At 37.4% G+C, this 20,818-nt stretch overlaps 3 protein-coding genes across 5 annotated transcripts; 1 reads left to right on the forward strand and 2 right to left on the reverse strand.

The window, feature by feature from the left end:
* Nucleotides 1-291: 291 nt before the first annotated feature.
* Nucleotides 292-9,533, reverse strand: LOC122786940 (phosphatidylinositol 4-phosphate 5-kinase type-1 alpha-like). 3 transcript variants are annotated; one of them, XM_044053501.1, is made up of 16 exons: nucleotides 9,372-9,533; nucleotides 8,945-9,090; nucleotides 7,579-7,613; nucleotides 7,281-7,367; nucleotides 7,008-7,138; nucleotides 6,736-6,853; nucleotides 6,352-6,504; nucleotides 5,609-5,908; nucleotides 5,313-5,521; nucleotides 5,115-5,198; nucleotides 4,884-4,932; nucleotides 4,722-4,806; nucleotides 4,474-4,644; nucleotides 4,194-4,338; nucleotides 2,645-2,718; nucleotides 292-2,567 (listed from the first exon to the last, which is right to left on the reverse strand). In XM_044053501.1, exons 2-15 carry the CDS (start codon nucleotides 8,997-8,999, stop codon nucleotides 2,661-2,663), a joined length of 1,680 nt encoding a protein of 559 aa, XP_043909436.1. In that variant the 5' UTR covers nucleotides 9,000-9,090; nucleotides 9,372-9,533; the 3' UTR covers nucleotides 292-2,567; nucleotides 2,645-2,660. The 3 variants fall into 3 exon arrangements, with proteins under 3 accessions (XP_043909436.1, XP_043909435.1, XP_043909434.1); XM_044053500.1 differs by having other exon boundaries at nucleotides 4,167-4,338; XM_044053499.1 differs by having other exon boundaries at nucleotides 4,131-4,338.
* Nucleotides 9,534-9,923: 390 nt separating this feature from the next.
* Nucleotides 9,924-11,331, reverse strand: ecm1a (extracellular matrix protein 1a). The gene is made up of 4 exons (XM_044053508.1): nucleotides 11,168-11,331; nucleotides 10,818-11,071; nucleotides 10,360-10,565; nucleotides 9,924-10,093 (listed from the first exon to the last, which is right to left on the reverse strand). Exons 1-3 carry the CDS (start codon nucleotides 11,226-11,228, stop codon nucleotides 10,362-10,364), a joined length of 519 nt encoding a protein of 172 aa, XP_043909443.1. The 5' UTR covers nucleotides 11,229-11,331; the 3' UTR covers nucleotides 9,924-10,093; nucleotides 10,360-10,361.
* Nucleotides 11,332-16,692: 5,361 nt separating this feature from the next.
* Nucleotides 16,693-19,398, forward strand: LOC122786063 (IgA FC receptor-like). Its single transcript, XM_044052080.1, has 4 exons — nucleotides 16,693-17,089; nucleotides 18,594-18,648; nucleotides 18,740-18,851; nucleotides 18,950-19,398. Exons 1-4 carry the CDS (start codon nucleotides 16,793-16,795, stop codon nucleotides 19,218-19,220), a joined length of 735 nt encoding a protein of 244 aa, XP_043908015.1. The 5' UTR covers nucleotides 16,693-16,792; the 3' UTR covers nucleotides 19,221-19,398.
* Nucleotides 19,399-20,818: the final 1,420 nt, after the last annotated feature.

Raw genomic sequence — 20,818 nt, forward strand, 5'->3', positions numbered from 1 at the left:
TACAGACACTTTGAGTGTTGCCAACTTGTATCAAACCACCACAACTATTTCTCCAAAAATTAGATTAAGTGTTCCATCGAATTTTTCTTTTCATCTGTCATGCAGCCATCACCGTATTACATCTATATCATACTTGGGATGCATCTCCAAAATGTCTCTTGAAGTTGTCGGCCTAAAATTGCCAATTTTGATTTGACTCATTTTACAATGCTCTCAAAACTGCCTATTAATACCAGTACAACTATATGCTCATGAGATGCAGTGTTTGTAATTACAAGCCAATACATAATATACAAATCAACAGTGACTTTAATAAAGAGATGGGGCAAAAATGCCTCAGTGTTGGAAAATGTAACAAAAGTTAAGTGAACAATAACATGGATATAAAAAGTAAGCGAGTAAACACATAATGCACCTGAATACAAACACCAGGAAGATGAATACATTACAATCAACCAGTTAAGGCAACATGTCATAATCAATGGGAAAATATACAGATTTTCTACTCCAGACTGTAAGTCAAGAGTGGAATGTAACATGTGACTTAATGCATAGTTTTAACCTTTAGTAGCGTACCACAGTAAATTATGAAAAAGTATAGATATCACCCAGTTTCATAGATCTAATATTCAGCAGCAAAGTAAAACTCTTACTAAACCTTTGCCGGACAAATAAAAATCTGATTAGAGTAAAACTCGTTTTTCCCAGATTAACTAAAAGAACAAGCAATATTAAGACTTTCTACACGTCCAACAATATGTTACATTTTGAAAGGTTAAATGTAACATATAATACAACAAATAAACAGTCACCATCCAAACAACAAAGTAGTTCTAAAACTGACTGGCTTTGAGCCCTGGTGCTTCACCTCATTAAAATGTTGATGAGTTTAATACATGCAGTTTAAATACATATGTTCTTATCCACCCTCACTTGTATAAATACTGCAGACTCCTTCCATCATATACCTGCATCAACACCTATTCTGTCTTTTACTGCAGTTGGCATTTGTAATGCTGCACTTCTGCTTTCTTTTTCCCTTTTCCTCTCTGATTGCGCATCACTAAATCAACACAACTGACTTTTTAAAAACTACACTGAACCAATGTATTGGAATTACATCCAGAAACAGCTCTAGTTACATGCTCCATTCTACAGTTTGTTGCCATGGTGAAATGCTGGTTATACTGGTCAACCCTTGCATATTTATGACATTTCCAATATCATAAATATAATGGGGGAAAAAATGATAGTACCACAGGGTAATTATAAAGTAGACCTGGACTCTTTGATACTTTACCCAGGCCTCAGGTCACTGTGTGTCTTTTATGGTACTTTATTCACAAATGTCTGAGAATCATTTTGTTGGTCACAAGCTGATGAACTGATAGACAATCTTGCATATATATATATATATATTAAAGAAAAAAAAAAACTTTATAAAAACACTCTGACCAGAACACAAAAGGTCACATTTAAGATTCACAGTCTCTTAAAAGTATAGGTCCATTAGAACAGATGGTTCAACAAAAAACATAGTTTGAGGATCATTTCTCTCCTCCAGCATGATTTACATGTAGAGTATGCTTACAGAACTGCAATCACAGTGTATATAAAACATATTTGCATTATGAAAAACTAACCATTTTTATATTTTAAAAAATGGTGTTATATCATTTTGTGTTAAAGGTGCAGTAGGCAAAATTTCTTGGGGGCCTTTTTGGTCAATAATTCCACAATAACCATGAGAGAACACTTCTGTGGGAGGAAGTGACCAATCATAGAACAGTTCAGAGAGTGGAAGGAGACTCTTACTAATCGCAGGGCAGTTCAAAGAGCAGAGGCTGAACCACTTCACCTACTCTGCATACAGGTTCCCGCAACAACTGCCTACATGGCAAAGAAACCTTAAAATGGAAAGAGTCTCAGACACAGACAAACGCAATAAAACAATATAAGCAGACACTTTTGGGAATTGAATCGGGTCATCTGTTGTGCAAGGTACAAGTGCATCTGTCTGTGTGCCTCTGATGAGAGGAGCTCAGACACAAAACATGAATATTTAAAGAAACTGCAGGTGAAACTCAACAATTAACATTTTCCAGTGATCCTGCCTACTGCAGCTTTAAAGTGTCTAGAGTATTCTGACCTGACACACTTGCATAGGATGTGCTGCAGCTGTGTGATCATAAAATTGAAGAAACAAGACAGGAATGAATTGGAAAGTTTTGGTCTGAAATAAGGCAAAGTTCTCCCTGAATGTTACTCCCTACACTGTACCATCTTCGGTGGTGAGCATAAGATCATTATTGGATGACAAACAGCATTTAATAACCTAAGTATTAATTCACCCACACTCAATAGTGTCAGAACACACCCATTTACATATTCTTCCCATGTTGAGATTTGGAAATCAAAGTGCAAAAATAACAATAATATAAAACGATGAAAAATCCAACTTGGTCATGCTGAGACTAACAATTATGGTACCTCTAGTAACACGAAGGGGGTTATATTTCCTCTCAGCTCAATTTGGGTTCATTTGAGTCTCATTCCTGCATACATTCCTGTAAACCATAAGAAAAGGACCTGGTTAGAAAATTACTCACAGAACTGACTGAGAAATATGAGAAATTGTACTTACTTGTTTGTGTGAGGAACTACGTCACAATTGCTTTTTGGGCACCAAAGTTTTCATTAGGAACCTCCAACTGAGCTCTGAAAACAAAAACAAGAAGGTGAATTAAACTTCTACACAATAAAGATAGGTGAATTGAATAAATATAAAGATGACCTGGTTTTCCACCAAGCTTACAAGCATTTCTACAGAACTTTAAATTAGATTTAATTTTGATCACACCTTTCCTAACTTATATAATACAGTACATAAATATATACGTACATATATATATATATATATACATACATATATACATATATATATATATATATATATATATATATACATACATATATATATATATATATACATACATATATACATATATATATATACATATATATATATATATACATATATATATATATATATATATATATATACATATATATATATATATATATACATATATATATACATATATATATATATATATATATATACATATATATATATACATATATATATATATATATGTATATATATATATATATACATATATATATGTATATATGTATGTATATATATATATATATATATATATATATATATATATATACACATACATATATACATATATATATATACATACATATATATGTATATATATATATACATACATATATATACATATATATATGTATATATATATATATATATATGTATATATATACATACATATATACATATATATATGTATATATATATATCTCATATATGCTAACTTTTCTGAGGTTCTGGTTTTTGCCTTTATCCTTAAATGTCAGGCAGCCATTACCGATTTGGACAGTAAATGATTATGATTAGTTGTAGCCAATAAAAGCATGTACAGTCAAATAAAAAAATTAAGAAAGTTAAATGAATATCATAATTACATAATATGTAACATTTCTGCATTTAAATATCTAAATACAATGAAACTATTTATTTATTTATTTATTTATTTATTTATTTATTGAGTAGTGCACGTGCATTAGCCAAAATGTTTGCAACACTCCCTTAAAATCCATTGAAACCCATATTTATATTGAAGGTAACAGACTGTGAAAAATGGGAAGCTGAACAGCAACTCCAGAGTACTTTTACTTTGAAAAAAGGTACAGGAAATGTGTTTGTGATACATGTGAGCTGTTGTCCTGCAGCTCAGCTGAGATTCACCAGCTGTAGTGAGGTGTGTGATCATGCTCTCCAGTAGTGAGCAGAGAGTGAGGGAGAGTTGTTTAAAAAAAGAAAAAAAAAAACTTTAAGAAAAGGTAGCATACAAAGCTACAGAGGATCCGTCACGTCGACAGGAAGTGAGCTGAAGATCATGCTCTCACACTGCCATCTAACAAGGTCTTTTGTTATTGTTTAGATTGAGAGACCCATGATGGCAAAAATGATATACTGTGTGTTTCAATCTGGTAACTGTAGAGGATTTCAAATAATGTATGTATGTTTCCCCTTTTACCTTCTGGAGGCACTGCTCTCCATATGTTTACTCAACATTTTGTTAATATCCACTCCCACTGACTTGGATGTATCTTGAGACTGAGGCGCAGGCTGAAATGTGGGAATGAGTCCAGGCTTTTCCAAGGAGGTGGTGGTTTCTGCAGAGTCACCATCATTTCTGGGCAGTAAGGCCTTAGGGAGCAGGTCAGGACGACCTGATTTTATGACTGAGTGAAGAAGATGGGAAACATTTGTTGTTAACAGAACTACTCAGGTTGGTGATTGCTGAAGGTCTAAATCTCCACAGCTATACATAGTTTGTTTCATGTACAACATTTCAAACATTGCTTTCCTGTTCTTACCATTGTCTCCATCCGTTTCGTCTCTGGTCTCAGTGCTGATTTGATGTTGGAGAACAGCATACTGGCTGCTGCTGCTGCTGATTTGAGAGAACAAAGGAGGCCCGGCACCAGCTGGTTTTCTCGCAGGACCATGGCCCATTGCACGGCGCTTCTTAGACGGTGAGTTCTTCACTACATACAAGAGAGTAAACTGTTCATTTAGAATCAGATAAGTGGCGTATCCGTGCTCAGATACAGTATATACGTACATGAGACCTTCCTGAAGAGTGTACCACACATGAACCTCTGAAACCGCTCTGCATAAAAACCTGGTCTGTGAACAGATACAGTATCCTGAAAAAACAAAGCATTGATTATGAGTTAACATTTTAAACATTAAACCTGAGGCTAGCCTAGTAGAAATACTTTACCCCGTCGTGAACCAGTGATTTCCACGAGTGTTCAAGCCTCTTCGCAAGTCTGAAAATCGACACATAAAATACAGGTAAAGAGACATACATGAAGAGATTAAATTAAATTAAAAGAAAGATAAGTAGCATAGAAAATAAATTTTTTGGTACAGTTAATGTAACTGAATGACTACTGTGATACCATTTTCTATAAAAGTCAAATTTCTTGACTACAGTGTATCTTCTCTTTACCTATAGGATTGCAGAATGTCAATGATACCAATGTACACTAGAAGCCTCTCGCCTTTTGAGTTTCGTGCTGGTATTCCTCCAGTTCTGTTGAATACAAGAGAAATTATTGTTATAGTGCATCTTTCCTTTCAGTAAACATTTGATTGCGGTGATTGGAATTGTTCAAATCGGGCTGCCTAACACAACCACAGGACTCACTGGTCCTCTGTGTCCAGTGATCCTATGCTTGCTGTATCTGCTTGGATGGCCTCCATAGCAGTTCTGTACAGGGACTTTTGGCCTTGTGGCCTCCTCTGATCCATGGCCCCTGCCATAGCCTCCTCACTCTGCTGCTCTAGACAGGCCTGGTCTAAATTGTGGATTCCCACCAAAAGGCTGTAGTCCATTATCTTGAAACTCTGCAAGACCTGAAATGAAAACAAATTTTATTTTCAGTAAACATAACGATATTTTGCTTCCTGTCAAGCAAGTAATATGTTTACTATGGTTCTCACCAGACAGTCTCTCTGAATGGTCTTGCAAACAGCATTGTACATGTCCCCCTCCAGTAACAGCCCTTCAGCCATATCCTGCAAGAAATCCAGGTCCTTGAATGTGGGAACAGCCTTTTCCCTCTCTTTAGCTGACGCCCGTCGCCTGTAGGTGGAGCCCTTAAGATCAAACTTGAGGTGCATTCGCACTGTACTTGGCAGCAAATTGTTCATCACTACAATGCGGATGTTTTTTCCTGCTGCCTGGACACAGTAGAGTCCATAAAACTTTGGTAGTAAAGTGCGCTTGTTCTGGTTCAGGTTCTAGAGGAGGAAAGAGGGAGTAAGACTTCAAAAACAGCATTCAAGTATCAATATAATTTACTGGAAATTAAATAAGTGCCTGACTATTGTAAAAGATGGACAAACAAGTAGCTAATCCACACAATAAACAAATGATGCAGCCGAACAACACTGACATAATATCGTAGCAGCGTGTGACCAAAGGCATTCGGTTTAATTCGGTTTAATCTTCAAATCTGGGAAGCTTATAGTAAATTACTCTAAAATAAAAATGACAAACTATCACTTACATATAAATGTTTATTTGATTGTTATTAATAATTTCAGGTGCTGACTTGAACTGATTTTTGTTGTAACAGCACCAGTGGTACCCAAGACTGCATATGATAAATAAACCAGATGATAATGATTGCAATTATTCGACAGCTACCATCTTGCACTTGTAACCTCTAATTAGAACTTACCATATAGTATCCTGGAAGCAGTTTTTGCAGAAATTCTGCCTCTTTGTGCTGAACCGTTTTAATGATGTATTCATCATCACTTGAGAGGTAAAACAGTGATCCACTGGCACCAGAGTTTGACAACTCAATCAGCGACTCATTACACAGAGAATACTGCAACAAAAGCAGAGCACAGTGGTTAGACGTGCAATTACAAAACCAGACATGACAGGAAAAACTGTAACATCAACAGTCAGCCATGTCGTTTACATCACCAGCACAACTGCATGGGGGTGCTGGTTATCACCTCCCTATTTTCACTTTCTTCAGTTACAGTGTCTTATTCCTTCTAAGAAAATAAAAAGGGAGTACAGATGTGAAAACACCAAAGAAGAAAAAAATTACCATGTAGTCATCAGGACGGATTCCAAACAAGTCTCTAAAGTAACGAAAAGCCATAGGAGCATATGTCTTGAACCTGAAGTCTCCATAGTGGTGTGCTGGTGTCAAGTTGCTGCCCTCACTGCAGGTAAACAACAAAAGAGTCAGATGATTACACCACATACAAGGGAGGTTAAGAAAAAGAGACACATGACATCCTAATGCAATTTTTTAAAAAGCTTACACAACCTCACACACACACACCCTACATTGCATTCATCATAGCTTATTCTTACTTTGGGAAGAAGATGCTTTCCACCACTTCAAAGTCATGCAGCAGAACATCTCTTTCAGGTTTTTGGCTTAAGCTGCCCACCGTGTGTGTGATGCCTAACTGGATAGCACCTTTGAGGGCTGATGAGGTTGTCTGATAACAAGAGAAAAGTAAAAAATAATTTCATCTTTCCATTTAGAAACAATCTGATATCGAGTTTTGAACTGTTGATCAGAGTAAACACCTCTGGCTGATCAGTTTTACATATTTTCTGTGTTAGTCAATGACCTCCCACCTTCTTGTATGTGGTCTCCCCACTGGGATCAATTCCTCGATGGCCAATCGTCTTTTTCATGGCCTGAGACATGGTGGGGCTTGAACCCTGTCAGCAGAAGCATAGCAGAAGGGAGAATTACTGGAGAAAAAAATCATTCATTGCAAGTTTGCAGCAATAGGTTTGAAAGAGGAAGGAAATAAAGATGTGTCAACTAAATATCAGTGAATTCCTCACTGTTTGGGAGAAATGCAACATGTGTTTCCTTACTGACTGGATTACACATTTCCTTTCAAATCAGTAATCAGTCATTTCTTACCTCTGGATAAGCATTTTTACGAGCTCCAGTCGAATCTAGAATGAGAGATGGGAGAAAGCATTCAAGTAATCCCACTAAACACACAGGAAGGGAAACAAGTTGACTAAACAAATGTAGCTTTCACATTGTATGCAAAAAACATCAAACAACCCCTAATGGTGTAAAGAGAGAGTGCAGCCAAGCTCTGACGAAAGCATGCAGAAGTTCCTCCTTAATTACCTCTGAGATAATACAGTTTCCTCCACAACTGACTTTGCAGGTCTTTGCAGGTCTTTGCAAGCAATGGAAGGAATTAGATAATAAGCATTACAATTAAAGTGAGTTCACAGTGCCAGAGATCTCAATACAAAGTTATGTATCTGAGATACCAAAGTCAAGACTTCAAAAGCTCACATACAGAACTGTGCAAAAGTCTCAGGACACTCAGGCTTTGTTGTTTTTATGTCTGTTCAATTCTGAAAACTAATGGTGTGATATTTTCAAATGATTTTCTCTGTGAACTGGTGTGGGGAGAGCAGTTTGAAACCCCCAGTTTCCAGCCAGAAAGAGGCTAATGCATTTGTTTAAATCTTTCTGACATGACTCTTGAAACGCTTGTAGCTAGATATTTACATATTTCCTGTTATAACAAGCGCCTGCGGAGTACTTCTTCCCAGTGACGTCACCTGCAGTGTTCACCAAAGAGGAAACTGAGAATGTTTCCATGGGAGAGGATGATAGAGAGGACATTTCATGAGGGAGGTCAAATATGGTCGAACTGATATGCAATCTTGTGTGTGCTGCTGAGGAGGGAGAGACCAAGAGACCGGAGAAACACAGGGCAATCCATTGGGTTGGGCCAATGTAAGGATCATACTGCACTTGATGGGATGCAAATTCTTCTTCATCTAAACATTTCCAACAGGCAATGAGAAGTGCAATCCTGCTCTCCAGTTTAAAGATCTCAATCACAGTTAAAAGTTCATAATGAAGTAGACACCAGAGCACAGAAAGTTTTGTCTTCTGTCGTATACTGGCATGTCGGTGACATGGCAAGCAATATCAAAGTGATTAAAGCACTAAAATGTTGACCTTGATGTTATGTGGACTTTCATATACATTTTCATGTGGTCAATACCAAATAGAGAGTGACAAGGAACTTTGTGCATGGGAGGAGAGAACTGAGAGGATTAGAGTAGCTTTAAATGAGGGAAAGAACCCAGAAGGATTAAAGAATGTGGATGAGAATAAAAGGAAACTTTAAGCTGTGCTGAGGCCACTAAATGAGCAACAAAATCCAAAACTGAGATAAAAACATTTTTATCACATCTTTTCTTTTCAATGGCATGTGGTCCATAATAATAATAATTTACTTTACGTTACTTACTGCCATTGTGGCTCTGTAGTTCTGAGCCTGGAGGCTCTTCTGCAGCTGTGGCCATTCAGAATGTTCACTGAAATCAAGCTTGTTCTGGTGAAACTCAGATGCTGAGTTTCTCCTCGTCAGGGAGAGCTGCTCAAGTAGGTGGAGACCTGAGTGGATAAGATGACTTAATACCATTAATCATGAAACAAGCCAGCCACTTTCTGTGATGATGAATGAGTTGATCAGCATATAAACAACATAAACTATATTGAGCAGGGTAGTGGAGCTGAATCACTACGCCATTGCTGCTTGTTAAAACAGGCTGCCACACCATCTACCCGAAATGTGTGGATTGCGACATTAAACGAAATAGAGGCGCATAAGCTAGCTGGTAACACAAACGTTAACTCGTCTAAGTTAAACCAAAGAATTTGCTCTTATAACTTACCAACGACAGCACACACCAAACAGCCAACTCACTCTAAAAACGTCTGAGTGAGTTCTCGCAGTTTCCAAGGAAAGAAAACAAACTTTTTCTCTCGTAAACACAGACTACACTAGTTTCTCCTAAACTAATAAACAAGGAAGCAATGCGGAAGCGGCACTTTTGTGTTCTTCTCCGAGATTAAGAGCAAGCACAGCACTTCCGATATGAACTTCCTTCAGAATATAAAACAATGTCACAATAAAAGCATTCATTTCAAATCAACCGAACCAAACAAAATGGACTGCAAACACATGCTTAAAGTTTTAAAATGTGCATTTCCGGCACAAAATGTGTGAATCTATGAAACGTGAGATCATCAGGTGCCTCCTTATTCCTTCCTACATCCAGTAATTGTGTGAAAGCTAATGGGTATTCATTTCAGTTGTGAAAATTGCAGTGAATGTAAACTGTTTTGTATTAATAGTATAGGATACGATATTGTACAAAGGTCCTCGGTACTTTAGGAGAGGATGCAACAATAGTAAACAGATAATAAACTCAATCGACACAGAATTGAAGTGATCAAAGTGTTTATTTGTGACTGCCATTCATGAACAGTTCACTGACATGTGTCACACACTATCGTAACCAACACTGACGCCTAGTGGAGACTTGTTTTATTACATAGATGAACAGTATTCTTCGTCTTCTCTTGTCTTCCTGCTGGTGCTCGCTTGACATGTCTACCATGACACAAAACATATATTTATTTAAGCTTTTAATCTTCTAACAAATGATACGTGTAAAGAAAAGATGTAGAAGTTCATGTAAATTGGTCACAAATCCCGACAGTGAAATATGGTTTTATCTATTATAAATGTAATAGTATTCTGAATGATGGAATTGAGTGGAAAAGCAGGAAACATGCTAATGTTGGGCAATGTGTTTATTAACTCACAATTTTTGTTTATCAAAATGTGTATTTCAACATTTCCCTCCCCCATTTTACCTCTAACAAGCATTACTATCAAAGGTGAATCCTGGCTCCGCTGGCAGCTGGGGTGCAGTGTAGCCTGGTGTTGAGCTGTAGTTTGGATTAGGCAGCTCGCTGTCGAAGCATTTCCACCGTGCATCCCCTCTGTCCTCACAGCACTCATATGGGACAGTCATGGTGGAATATTCCTCAGCACAGAACTTAGACAAAGCTTGTTTCCACTGTGAGAAAAAAAACATGACAATGTCACATAGTTATGTTAAGTATTTCATTTGTATAACATTATCTCTACATATAAAATGTGCTTGTAGCACTATATGAAAAGTGTTACAATAGTAAGAATATGCTGTTTATTGTATATCATAATTTTTCACCTTAAACATTAACTTAATCATGTAAATATTACACCTACAACATCAAGTAATCTTACACCTACAGTTGTATCTGTCTCTCTTTAAATTTCAGAGACTCACAGCTTGTTGGGCGCAGCAGAGGAGCTGACTCTGCTGTGCTGCATGTCCACTGCAACACAAACTGTACCACGACTCCAGGCGGTTGATGGCATTTCCACAACGGCGAAAGTGACTTGCACCAGAGACCGGGAAGAAGCTGGCCGGGTACCTGGGTCGACCCTGACCCTGATGGCAAATGGCAGCAAGGTTTTGAGCCGTAGGACATGCGGGCGGAAAAGGGACATCAGGCTCATTGAGAGAGTGTCCTTGGGCTTCTGTGGAGATCAAACATAAAGCAGCACAGATTTGAACAACATTGCAAATGTTATAGTATACACCAAAAAATAGTCACAGAATCTAGTAGAAATTACCTCCATAAAGAGTCAGCATTGCAATGACCCAAAAACCTGTGAGGCCTCCAAGTGAAGTCATAGTTACAGAGCTGTGATGGGAACTGAATTTCAAAGAGGCTGATTTCTCTCTCTTTCAGACTGGATCAGCACACCGCTTATATCTGGGAAAAACAGAATTTGTGGGCGTGCAATGCCTGGAAGTGGAGTTGGAAGAGGTGAGGAGGAAAGATGGTATGTATGAATGGAGGTTGGGGGAGTCACTTAATACTGAAACATGTCAAGATGTAACACTTCAGTGATATGTGCTGGTGTCTGCAATGTACAAAACCATTCCTCTGAGGTCTTTAGGTCCTTAGTCATTTGAACATTAAGACACCAAGGTCAGTGGTGGAATATTTTATCTCCCCCAACTTTGGCAGTTTCGGTAAACTCCCTCAGTTCTTGTTTTCAAAAACTGTCTGATTGTTCCTCCTGTTATCAGACGGGATGGTTTGCGCTCTCCAAAATACACCTCTTTGTTTTGACTCGCTGTACATGAGTGGAACGAGAGGTGCACTGACTTAAAGTCATCAAATCTGCATACTACTATTTCTGCTGTCTCTATTGTGCTTTTAGTTAGTTACTGACCATTTGACAGCTCATATTGTTAATATTTGTTACATTTGCTTACAAACTGTTCAGAAATTTAAGACCCTCCCAGAGTTTTAACTTTATATGACTTTTCACTACCACTGACATTGCGGTGTTATCATAAACACATACTGTAGCTGTACAGTAAAGACACCATTACATTTATATCCTGCTGCTCACAGTAACCCACATTATATTTATTGAAATCTGTGTTTATGATCTTTGGCATGGCTTCATTTACTTAAACTTACCCAGTGAGAAGAATTCAGTGATGAACAAATAACTATGTGCATCTACATCTAAATATCCACACTATAAAACTATTATTTTACACATTTGAAATACATTTAAATGTGACTCAGGTCCACATTTTTTCTAAATCTCATCATGTTTACTTAATAGCATATTCAAAATACTTAGTTTTAAGTTACTTGGCACCTGCGCAGGTTCACACCTTCACTGTGTAACCCAGACAAACAAAAGGGCATCAACCATGATGCCAATTATCCAGATCCCAGGTTTTGTGCTTCAGGTGCAGTTATTTATGAACTATTTTTAAGACATCTAAAGGATTGGCAGTAATAATCTCTCAAACAAATCCCTTCATAAATCTTTAAAATCACATCACAATCCCATAATGTGGTTTATTGCAATTGTAGGATAACGTTCATCCAAAAACAGTAGGATAAGTTGTGTTGTCCATGTATATGAATTGTTTTCAGTAGTCAATTTTGAATGTAGGCCTTGAATGAGGATTTTGTTAAATGACAGAGTCAAAAGGTGATACTTTATTTGCCTACCCTCCTCTTCATGCAAAACCTCAGGAGTAGCCTGGAATACTTTTCTCAGTTGAGGTTGCAACGCTTCCCTCTTTACAAGGCAGCACCAAGGTCAAGGTGACTGCCATGGGTGAGGTTGAGGCATGATGTTCTTTATAGTCACTCCCTCCAACTCTCGTCACCAAATACCAAAACTAATACATTCACCTCTGAGTTGGACTCAAGTCTAGGGGAGATATTACTGGAAAGGACGCAGAGTCAGGAGAACCTGAGTGGTGCTCAGGTATTCTCAAATTATGGGTAAGGAAAAAGAAAAATAGTCTTGGTGAGATAAACTACATGCAATCTATATTTGTTCTTGAAAACTCCACAGTGGAGCTTTAGCATCTGTTATACATCAATTTGAGAGATAAAGCATGTTAGTTCAAGAACTGGGGGTGTTTTTCATATCACAGGGCTACATAGAGTCCATAGAGAGTGTCCAATTTGCCTAATCCCCAAATCTGTATGTTTTTGGATAGTGGGTGGAAACTGGAAAACCCGTAGAAAACCCACACACACTCGGGGAGAACATGCAAACTCCATGCAGAAAAACCCTTGTTCTGATCGGGTTGCAGATCTGGAAAGTTCTTGCTGCAAAGGCAAGAGTGCTAACCACTACCACATTTATTCACAATAAGAGAATTTGCTCTCTCATCATCCTCCTCTTCCTCACATATACTTCAGACACTGATATAATGAAATTAGATTAACATGGCGTAAGAGATAAGGTAACTCTAATTATTATTATTTAAATTAGTTTTGTTGCAGTCTGATTACGTACCCTGGTCTACACAGTAGAGCAGTGTTTCTGATTTTCCTCCAAGTACCACCAGAGGAAGCTTGAGAACCATAGTTCTAGAAATGTCACATAGTGGCGAATGGATCTTCTACTTCTCAGTGGCATTATCAGGGGTTTATAATCTGCTGGCATGTTCAAGGTTATGACTAAAAAGAAGGCAGTGTGACTGGTGTGAAGAGCATTGTTTACACTTCTGAGTCTCAGGGTCACTGACGAAGACCTGGCTAGGTATTTCAAAAGGTGTGGTTCAACAGTTTGAGAAATGCTTTGCCAAACTCGTTTGTTCACTTGTTTAAAGGGCCAAGGGAAGATTGTTGCCAGTTTCGTATCCATACATTGGTTAAGTCAGGAGACCATTAGCTTAGCTTTGTGCAGTGCAGTGCGGTACACCTCAACTGTCATTTTTGAGTCATCACAAGGCAGTGAAGATCAGTAAAGTTAGACACATGATGAAAAAACTCTAACCAGTTTGGTGACCTTTGCATCTTTTCCATGTTCTGTCATGGTGTAATAATGTAATTGAAGGCAGATGAAGATAAAATATTACCATACATTCACTGAATAAGTGATACTTAAGTAAAAGTACAAGTATCTTTCCCAGAAAATGACTTTGGTAGAAGAAGTCACTTTTTAATAATATTACTTAAGGAGAAGTCTGAAAGTATATGACATTTACTGTACTTCAGTATCAAATGTAATTGTCTGATATAAAAGGTGCTTAAGTTTTAGAAGTAAAAGTATTAAAAAAGTGAGGAGTTAAGATTGAGCCATAGTCGTGCAAGTTGTCTTTCAACTGGAAGGTTGTATGTTCAATTCCTGGCTCTGCTTGGTAGTAACAAAGACAGTTAGAGGAAATGTAGTGGAGTTAAAGTAAAGGTTGCTAGAAATATAAATAACAAAGTAAAGTACAGATACGTGAATTTTGTACTTAAGTACATTACATTACAAGTTACATTACAACACTGGTATTTACTCATCATACTTGTGAGACTGCATGTGAAGGTGTAGGAACAAAGTCATCTGTTTATTGTCCTGCGGATCATCGTTGATGTTGATTATGTATATATTTTTATTTTGAAGAAAACTGTTATAAAAAAAAGTTATAAACACTAACAGATAGAGGCCATATAGGGAGATATTTTAAAAAAACAAGCAAATACACAATGATATAAGAAAATAAAACATTCAGAAACAGAAGACCAGAGTCAATGCTTGTAATCATTTACAAACCATCACCACACAGATTACGCTCAGAGCAGACTTGCAGTACATCATTTTTACTCCTGAACCTGAAAATCCGGTGGCACTGTGACGTCTGTGGGTAAACCTTTGTTTCCGCTTGACTGTCTGCTGTAAGTGACCTTTCTGCTCACTTGTTTAAAAGTGTATTTTTAATTTGCACATTAAAAATTGGCTAAAGTACCAAAGATCCTGCTCGACAGATTGGATTAAAAAACAGATATGAAAATCTTTTTTGATGTATTTATTTTTTGTAAAGATGACGAGACCAGTTCTTTCTCCTCTTTATTTTTAAATTTGCATTTAACATCCATGTGATCCACCTGTAACATTAAAACCCTGTGTTTTGTATTTGACACAACAGAAACCTCACAGAAAGTTGCCAATGTTCTGATCCCTTGCAACAACAACAACATTTCCTGATGAGCGGGTTAAGCCGCCCTCCTTTAATGAACTACAAATATGAAACGAATGCACAGATGTCCATCTGACATATTCATTAGTAATGCGGCAGTTTAAAATAATGTTTTAAATATATTTTTTTAAACCCCTTATCTGTTTAAATACTGTGGCTGTGAATTCAAGATTTTCTTTGGAGGCAAAAGGACAGAAACTCAATATACAATATATATATATATATATAGATTTTTCTTATCTTAGATTTGAGAGATGTTTCAGTGTTTGCATTTTCTGCCCATGAACAAGTTTCAACCACAGTTTCCTATTTCTGCAATTTTCTCTCAGAAGCTAAATTTAATCTTCAAAAATATCATGATTAATCATGATTGATTGATTTTCAAAATGTTTATCGTGAAAACCATTTCGGCCATATATCACCCAGAACAGAGCATTCTACTTTACGTGGAATAAAACAGAATGGCAAGAGATACACACAGGTAAGGAACCCCCATAGGGTCAGGTAGGGAACTTTTTTAGTGTGAACTTTAGCATTCCTTCGCCATTCTTTTGCATTTCCTTCGCATTACTTTTGTTCTCTCGCAATATGTTTCGTTCTCACTCTCCATGCCTGAGTAGACCTATTCTCCCTCCCTCACTCATACCTCATCTACAAATATTGCGAGGGAACACAAAGGTTCTGTTTAAAAATGTTTCCCACCATGAACCTACGTGGGCTCTGTACACATTATTATTATTTTTGAGTATCAAAAATAAAGATCTGGTTCAAATCCCTGGACAGGTCACAAGGGCTGGAGTGCCCCTGAGGTAAGTACTGCCCACTGCCCCTGTCCCTGGATTATGTGTGTTCACTACTGCTGTGTTAAAAGGATGGGTTACATGCACAGGTGGAAAATGTATTTAGGTAAATGTTAATTACATTTTTTGGAAGTGCTGTACTTAGCTAGGTTTTCAATCACATCTGTTACTGAGTAAAAGAAAATGTTATATTATAAAAATATATATATATAATCTAAATAAAAAACACGTACCGGAAACTTTGGCAGTGAATGATGAGGACAGGTATGAGTGAATGATGAGGAGAGGTGAGTGAACGATGAGGACAGGTGAGTTAACGATGAGGACAGGTGAATGAATGATGAGGACAGGTGAATTGGCATTAAATAACCTTTGACCCATTTTGACTAATACATTGTATGTACATGTGTTTACGTATTTGTATTTTTCAGCACTTTCATTTGTAAAGGTTTGCCTTAGTTTCCTTTTTGCATGACACAAGAAAAAAAACAACTTACTTTTTAAAAAAGTAAGTTACTCAAGGTACTTTTTTACTTTTAAAAAATGCTATCAAAATAGTGGCAGCCTACTTTTACTTGAATAGATTATTTCAGTACTCTTTCCAACTCTGGTTACATGCTCTCAAATTCACTGTCACTAATTGGTGTGTATGTGTGTGCAAATAAAATAATTCTAATAATTCTAATTGTGAGTATTAAGAATATTAAGCAGCAGTCACTGGAGAAGCAGGTGCAGTTACGAGGAAACGCTATAAGATGCCAAATGGCTGTCAGTGGAGTCTCTGTGACAGGGAAGCAGGAAGTTGACAGCAGGTGACTCGGAGTGCAGAGTGCAGGAAGCCCGTTGCCCATCGTCACACCCTCACTAGTAATACCTGTTCCCAGCGTCGAGCATTGGTTTCACAGGTGTCGTGTCTTCTCCCCTGCACACACCGCCACGATGCGCTTTCCGTGGATTGTGACCGTCATAACGGTCATGGTCTCCATGGGTCTGGTGGTGGTCAACGTGGGACAGCATCAGGAGATGCGCAAATTAGAGCCGATTTTTATGAAGCAACTAAAGGAGTTGACACTCAAAACCGAGCGAGCGGAAAACCAGCAGACCTTCAGAACGTCCGTGGAGTCGCTGCTGGTGGACGCGACGAAAGCTGCGGAGGGCATGGAGGCGAAGTTGAAAGACCTCGTCTCAGAGATGGAGAAGAAGAAAACAGAACTCAACAACTGTCAAATGGATCAGGTGACGTGTGTGTATTTTAGGGCTGAACAATTACTCGATGAATCGATTACTAAATGAATCTGCAGCATTTTTGATAATCGATGTTTTTTTGCTCCATATAACAAAGAAAATAAATCACTCAAACTGAATACTTTTCAACAAGAGGAGTTATTGAGAACACTGTCCTTTCCAGGTTTTGCGAAGCACTAATCAACATTTTCTAACTTTTTATGGACCAAACGATTACTGGATTAATCGAGATAATAATCAACAGATTAATTGATTATGAAAAAAGTCATTAGTTGCAGCCATAGTGTATTTGTTACCTCTTGAGTTCCTTTACTGGCACAAAAACTGACCTGGTCAGGACCAGTAGTCCTCATGGAGACTAAATTCTGGTCTTAAAGAGGCTTCACTTCTTAGCAACCGGTTTTTAGTTAGTTTTGCATTGTGGTGAGGTTTAGGTTATGACACTAAGGTTACAGATAAACAAAACACAATTTTTCTTTTCCTTCTGTAATGAAGTTTTATATGGAAGAGGAGAAAAAGAAAAAAGACAGAATTCTGACTTTAATCTCAAAAGTCAGACTGTTTTCCAATTTTATTTTACATTTGGCCCTAATCCTCTTTCTTCTAATCCACCTTTAAATAAAAAAGAAGCATATGTTGGACTTTAAAGCAACACATTAATATTGTCTAACTGGTTTTAATGTTGTGCCACATCAGTTCATTTCAAGCCATAAAGATATGGAGGATAAGCCAAGCCTACAAAATCACTCTCAAATCACAGTGGTGATGGTTCAGAATGAATCATGTTCATATGTACACCACAGAGAGTCACACATAAACATGAAAATCAGCACCTGGTTTTAAAAGAGTGGTTCATCGGTGCATGTTAGTGTTGAAAAAACTGGTTGCTCCCAATGGAGTGTGTAGTGTGAATGCTCATAAAAAAGCCATTGCCTCGTTGACGCTCCTTGTCACATTACAGTAGGAATAGCTAGTGGTTCCATCCGTTTTCTAATCTCAATTTCCAAAATAATTCAGTAAAAATATGTATCACAATATCACCTCAGATGTGTGAGATATTTCTGTGTTTTACAGTTATTTGTTGTGTTTTTAGACTTAGTGACATCTAAATGGTGAGACTGTAACAAACAGCAGACTGCTCACCTTAGTCTTAGGTTGGGGATCACTGAACTGATGTTAGGTGAAGTTCTGATATCGCAGTTATTGCTAAGATGACAATAACTGTAACCAAAATATGGAACTCCAATTAAGAAAATAAACAATTTTACCTGAAATATATAGATGTATATGTATATACTGTATATAGATTTGTAAACTTTGTGTCCTTGTGTAAGAAATAGCAATACAATTTCCATGAGTGTTACTTCTGCATTGTTTACTTTGCTGCCAAAACTTGAGTATGATTGTAAGGGTGATGTGTAGGGGACTGAAAGCGTTTGTTGTGTGTATAATACAAGTTTTGTGTTTTTACTGAAACTGCTCCTTTTGTTATTAGAAAAGGATGAATGATGAGGTGGAGGTTGGAAAAAAAGCAAACACCGAGACTGAAGGTAAAAAACACAACTGCCACACAGATTATTTTTTTGCCATCGTGTGGAGAAATGTGGTTCTGAAATGTTTCATCTCTTGTTTGTCCTTAAGCTACTTTTAAATCAGAGGCTGAAGCCTGGAACAAGGAGCTAGAAACCCTGAAACAACAGATGAAGGGTTTTAGTCCAGTATGTAAGCATGTGAAGCAGGACCCTATGGCAGAGTAAGACACAGAAATTGCTTTTCATTACAATAAGTCAAACATTTGCAGACATGGAGCCTAAATAAGTGGAATAATGTTGATATGATTTTGTGTTTTAGTAAATTATGTGGCATAGAACGAACTGAGGCTCCAGCAGCCCCAGAAGCTCCAAAAGCTCCAGAAGCCTCAAAAGCTCCAGAAGCCCCAAACGCTCCAGAAGCTCCAGCAGCTCCAGCAGCCCCAGAAGCTCCAAAAGCTCCAGAAGCCCCAAAAGCTCCAGAAGCTCCAGAGGCTCCAAAAGCTCCAGAGGCTCCAGAAGCTCCAGAAGCCCCAAAAGCTCCAGAAGCTCCAGAGGCTCCAAAAACTCCAGAAGCCCCACCACCCCAGTAGCTCCAGTAGCTGCCGAGGCAACAACAATAAATGGATGAAGATCTCGGCAATAACTGAACTTGTCAGTTTTTATCAAAGTTATTTTTATATTCTCAGTGTCTTTCCAGGTATGAGTTGATGTGATATGTTCTTGCACTAAAAGGTATGACATACTGGCAATAAAACAATTTTTACTGAATATGTTTGAGTTTTCAGGGGATTTTTTTAAAAAAAGTTTTATATTAAAACCATTTTAAACATTTGAAAAATCTCTTTGCCCACCCATGCTTGATGCCCCCCTCTCTTTTGTGCTTGTATTAGATGTAACACAGACAAAACAATGAGAGCAAAGAAAGGCACAACTCAACTACCTCAACCCTGATCACCAGGATCACAAATTCACGTTAACAAGTTTTTCTGAGCTAAATTGACATGAAGTGTTGACATGTCAACAGATCTGATAGTGTTTTAACATCTTGTGTCTCTATTTGGCTGAAATGAGGAAATGAGGGTGTTGATAAGCATTTCCTGGGTAGTGATTCAATGTTGGCACAAAAAGCACCTGGATAAGGCTCAGTGAATATAATGTTTTTTCTCAAATGTCAGAATCTTGACACTGCAGAGCCTCTGTTCTTGGCACACAGGAACATTAAAACACACAGGGAAAGATTATACAAACAAACTGCAACCTTTGGCCTCTGTTTGCTCTTGGACTTCCTTCCTTTGCTTGACATAATGTCTTGTTTGCAGTTTTACAGGCCGACACCAATCATTCTCTATCCGCGGTTAAAGATTTGCTTCAAATACTTTCCCGCATTCTTTTCTGAACAGATTGTACACATTAAACATTTGTGGGAGACCAGACTGGCTTTGCTGTACTGGTTTATATATACTGGGTTTAGCACTCAGAATGTGCAAATGTTTTCTCTATTTTTTTACATTTACATACTGTTGCTGTCCTGTGAGCATGTCAAAAAAAACCCACCCAGTTTTAAACTTTGATTATGGCCTCAAAACAGTGATCAGCCGGAAGATTAAAAGCAGTCACTGGTTTTAATCTTGTGGCTGATCATAGTCTACAATCTGATCTGTGTATATTTAGTATAGAAAGAATGTCAGGGGAAAAAAGGATAAAGGATATGTTTGAACGCTTTTTTGTTTCACTGTTTTATTTATACAGATTTTCAAAGTGGTAGAAAAGAGAAAGTATGTGTATCACAATCAGGGGAACACTTTGAATCCAGCTTCAGCAGGTTGAATATTGTGGTTTCTACCGATGATTTCACATTATTTAACCATCCAAAATTTTTTTATTCAAACAAGAACAAGTTATGACACAAAACACAACTCGATTATTGGACATATAATAATAGGGACAGTACAAGAATTGGCAATAATCACTAAATAATAATACATGATATCTAAAAAACCTCAGAGACTGATGTTACTTATCTTAGTCTGCCCAGATGTATAATGTTCAAATGTTTTGAAAGCTTTGATTCGAAACCTAAAAGATCACCTAAAAGAGCCATATGAGTAACAACTGTACTTTACCTTTCACAATATGTCAAAATGGCTGCCATCCACTCCCTGTATGCTAGAACAAGGAGAGAAGGATA

This window comes from Solea senegalensis, linkage group LG20 (genome assembly GCF_019176455.1).
Source record: "Solea senegalensis isolate Sse05_10M linkage group LG20, IFAPA_SoseM_1, whole genome shotgun sequence".
Taxonomy (NCBI): Eukaryota; Metazoa; Chordata; class Actinopteri; order Pleuronectiformes; family Soleidae; genus Solea; species Solea senegalensis.

Bases quoted from the DNA above. Each gene is read 5' to 3' on its own strand.
- LOC122786940 (XM_044053499.1), bottom strand. From the start codon at position 8,999: ATGGCCACAGCTGCAGAAGAGCCTCCAGGCTCAGAACTACAGAGCCAC. The intron at 7,139-7,280 runs GTGGGAGGTCAT...TCTTGTTATCAG, and splicing joins GGGAGACCACATACAAGAAG to ACAACCTCATCAGCCCTCAA. The intron at 6,854-7,007 runs GTAAGAATAAGC...GTTTACCTGCAG, and splicing joins GAAAGCATCTTCTTCCCAAA to TGAGGGCAGCAACTTGACAC.
- ecm1a (XM_044053508.1), bottom strand. From the start codon at position 11,228: ATGACTTCACTTGGAGGCCTCACAGGTTTTTGGGTCATTGCAATGCTG. The intron at 11,072-11,167 runs GTAATTTCTACT...TGATCTCCACAG, and splicing joins AATGCTGACTCTTTATGGAG to AAGCCCAAGGACACTCTCTC. The intron at 10,566-10,817 runs GTGAGTCTCTGA...TTTTTCTCACAG, and splicing joins TCTGCTGCGCCCAACAAGCT to TGGAAACAAGCTTTGTCTAA.
- LOC122786063 (XM_044052080.1), top strand. From the start codon at position 16,793: ATGCGCTTTCCGTGGATTGTGACCGTCATAACGGTCATGGTCTCCATG. The intron at 18,649-18,739 runs GTAAAAAACACA...TTTGTCCTTAAG, and splicing joins AGCAAACACCGAGACTGAAG to CTACTTTTAAATCAGAGGCT. The intron at 18,852-18,949 runs GTAAGACACAGA...TTTGTGTTTTAG, and splicing joins AAGCAGGACCCTATGGCAGA to TAAATTATGTGGCATAGAAC.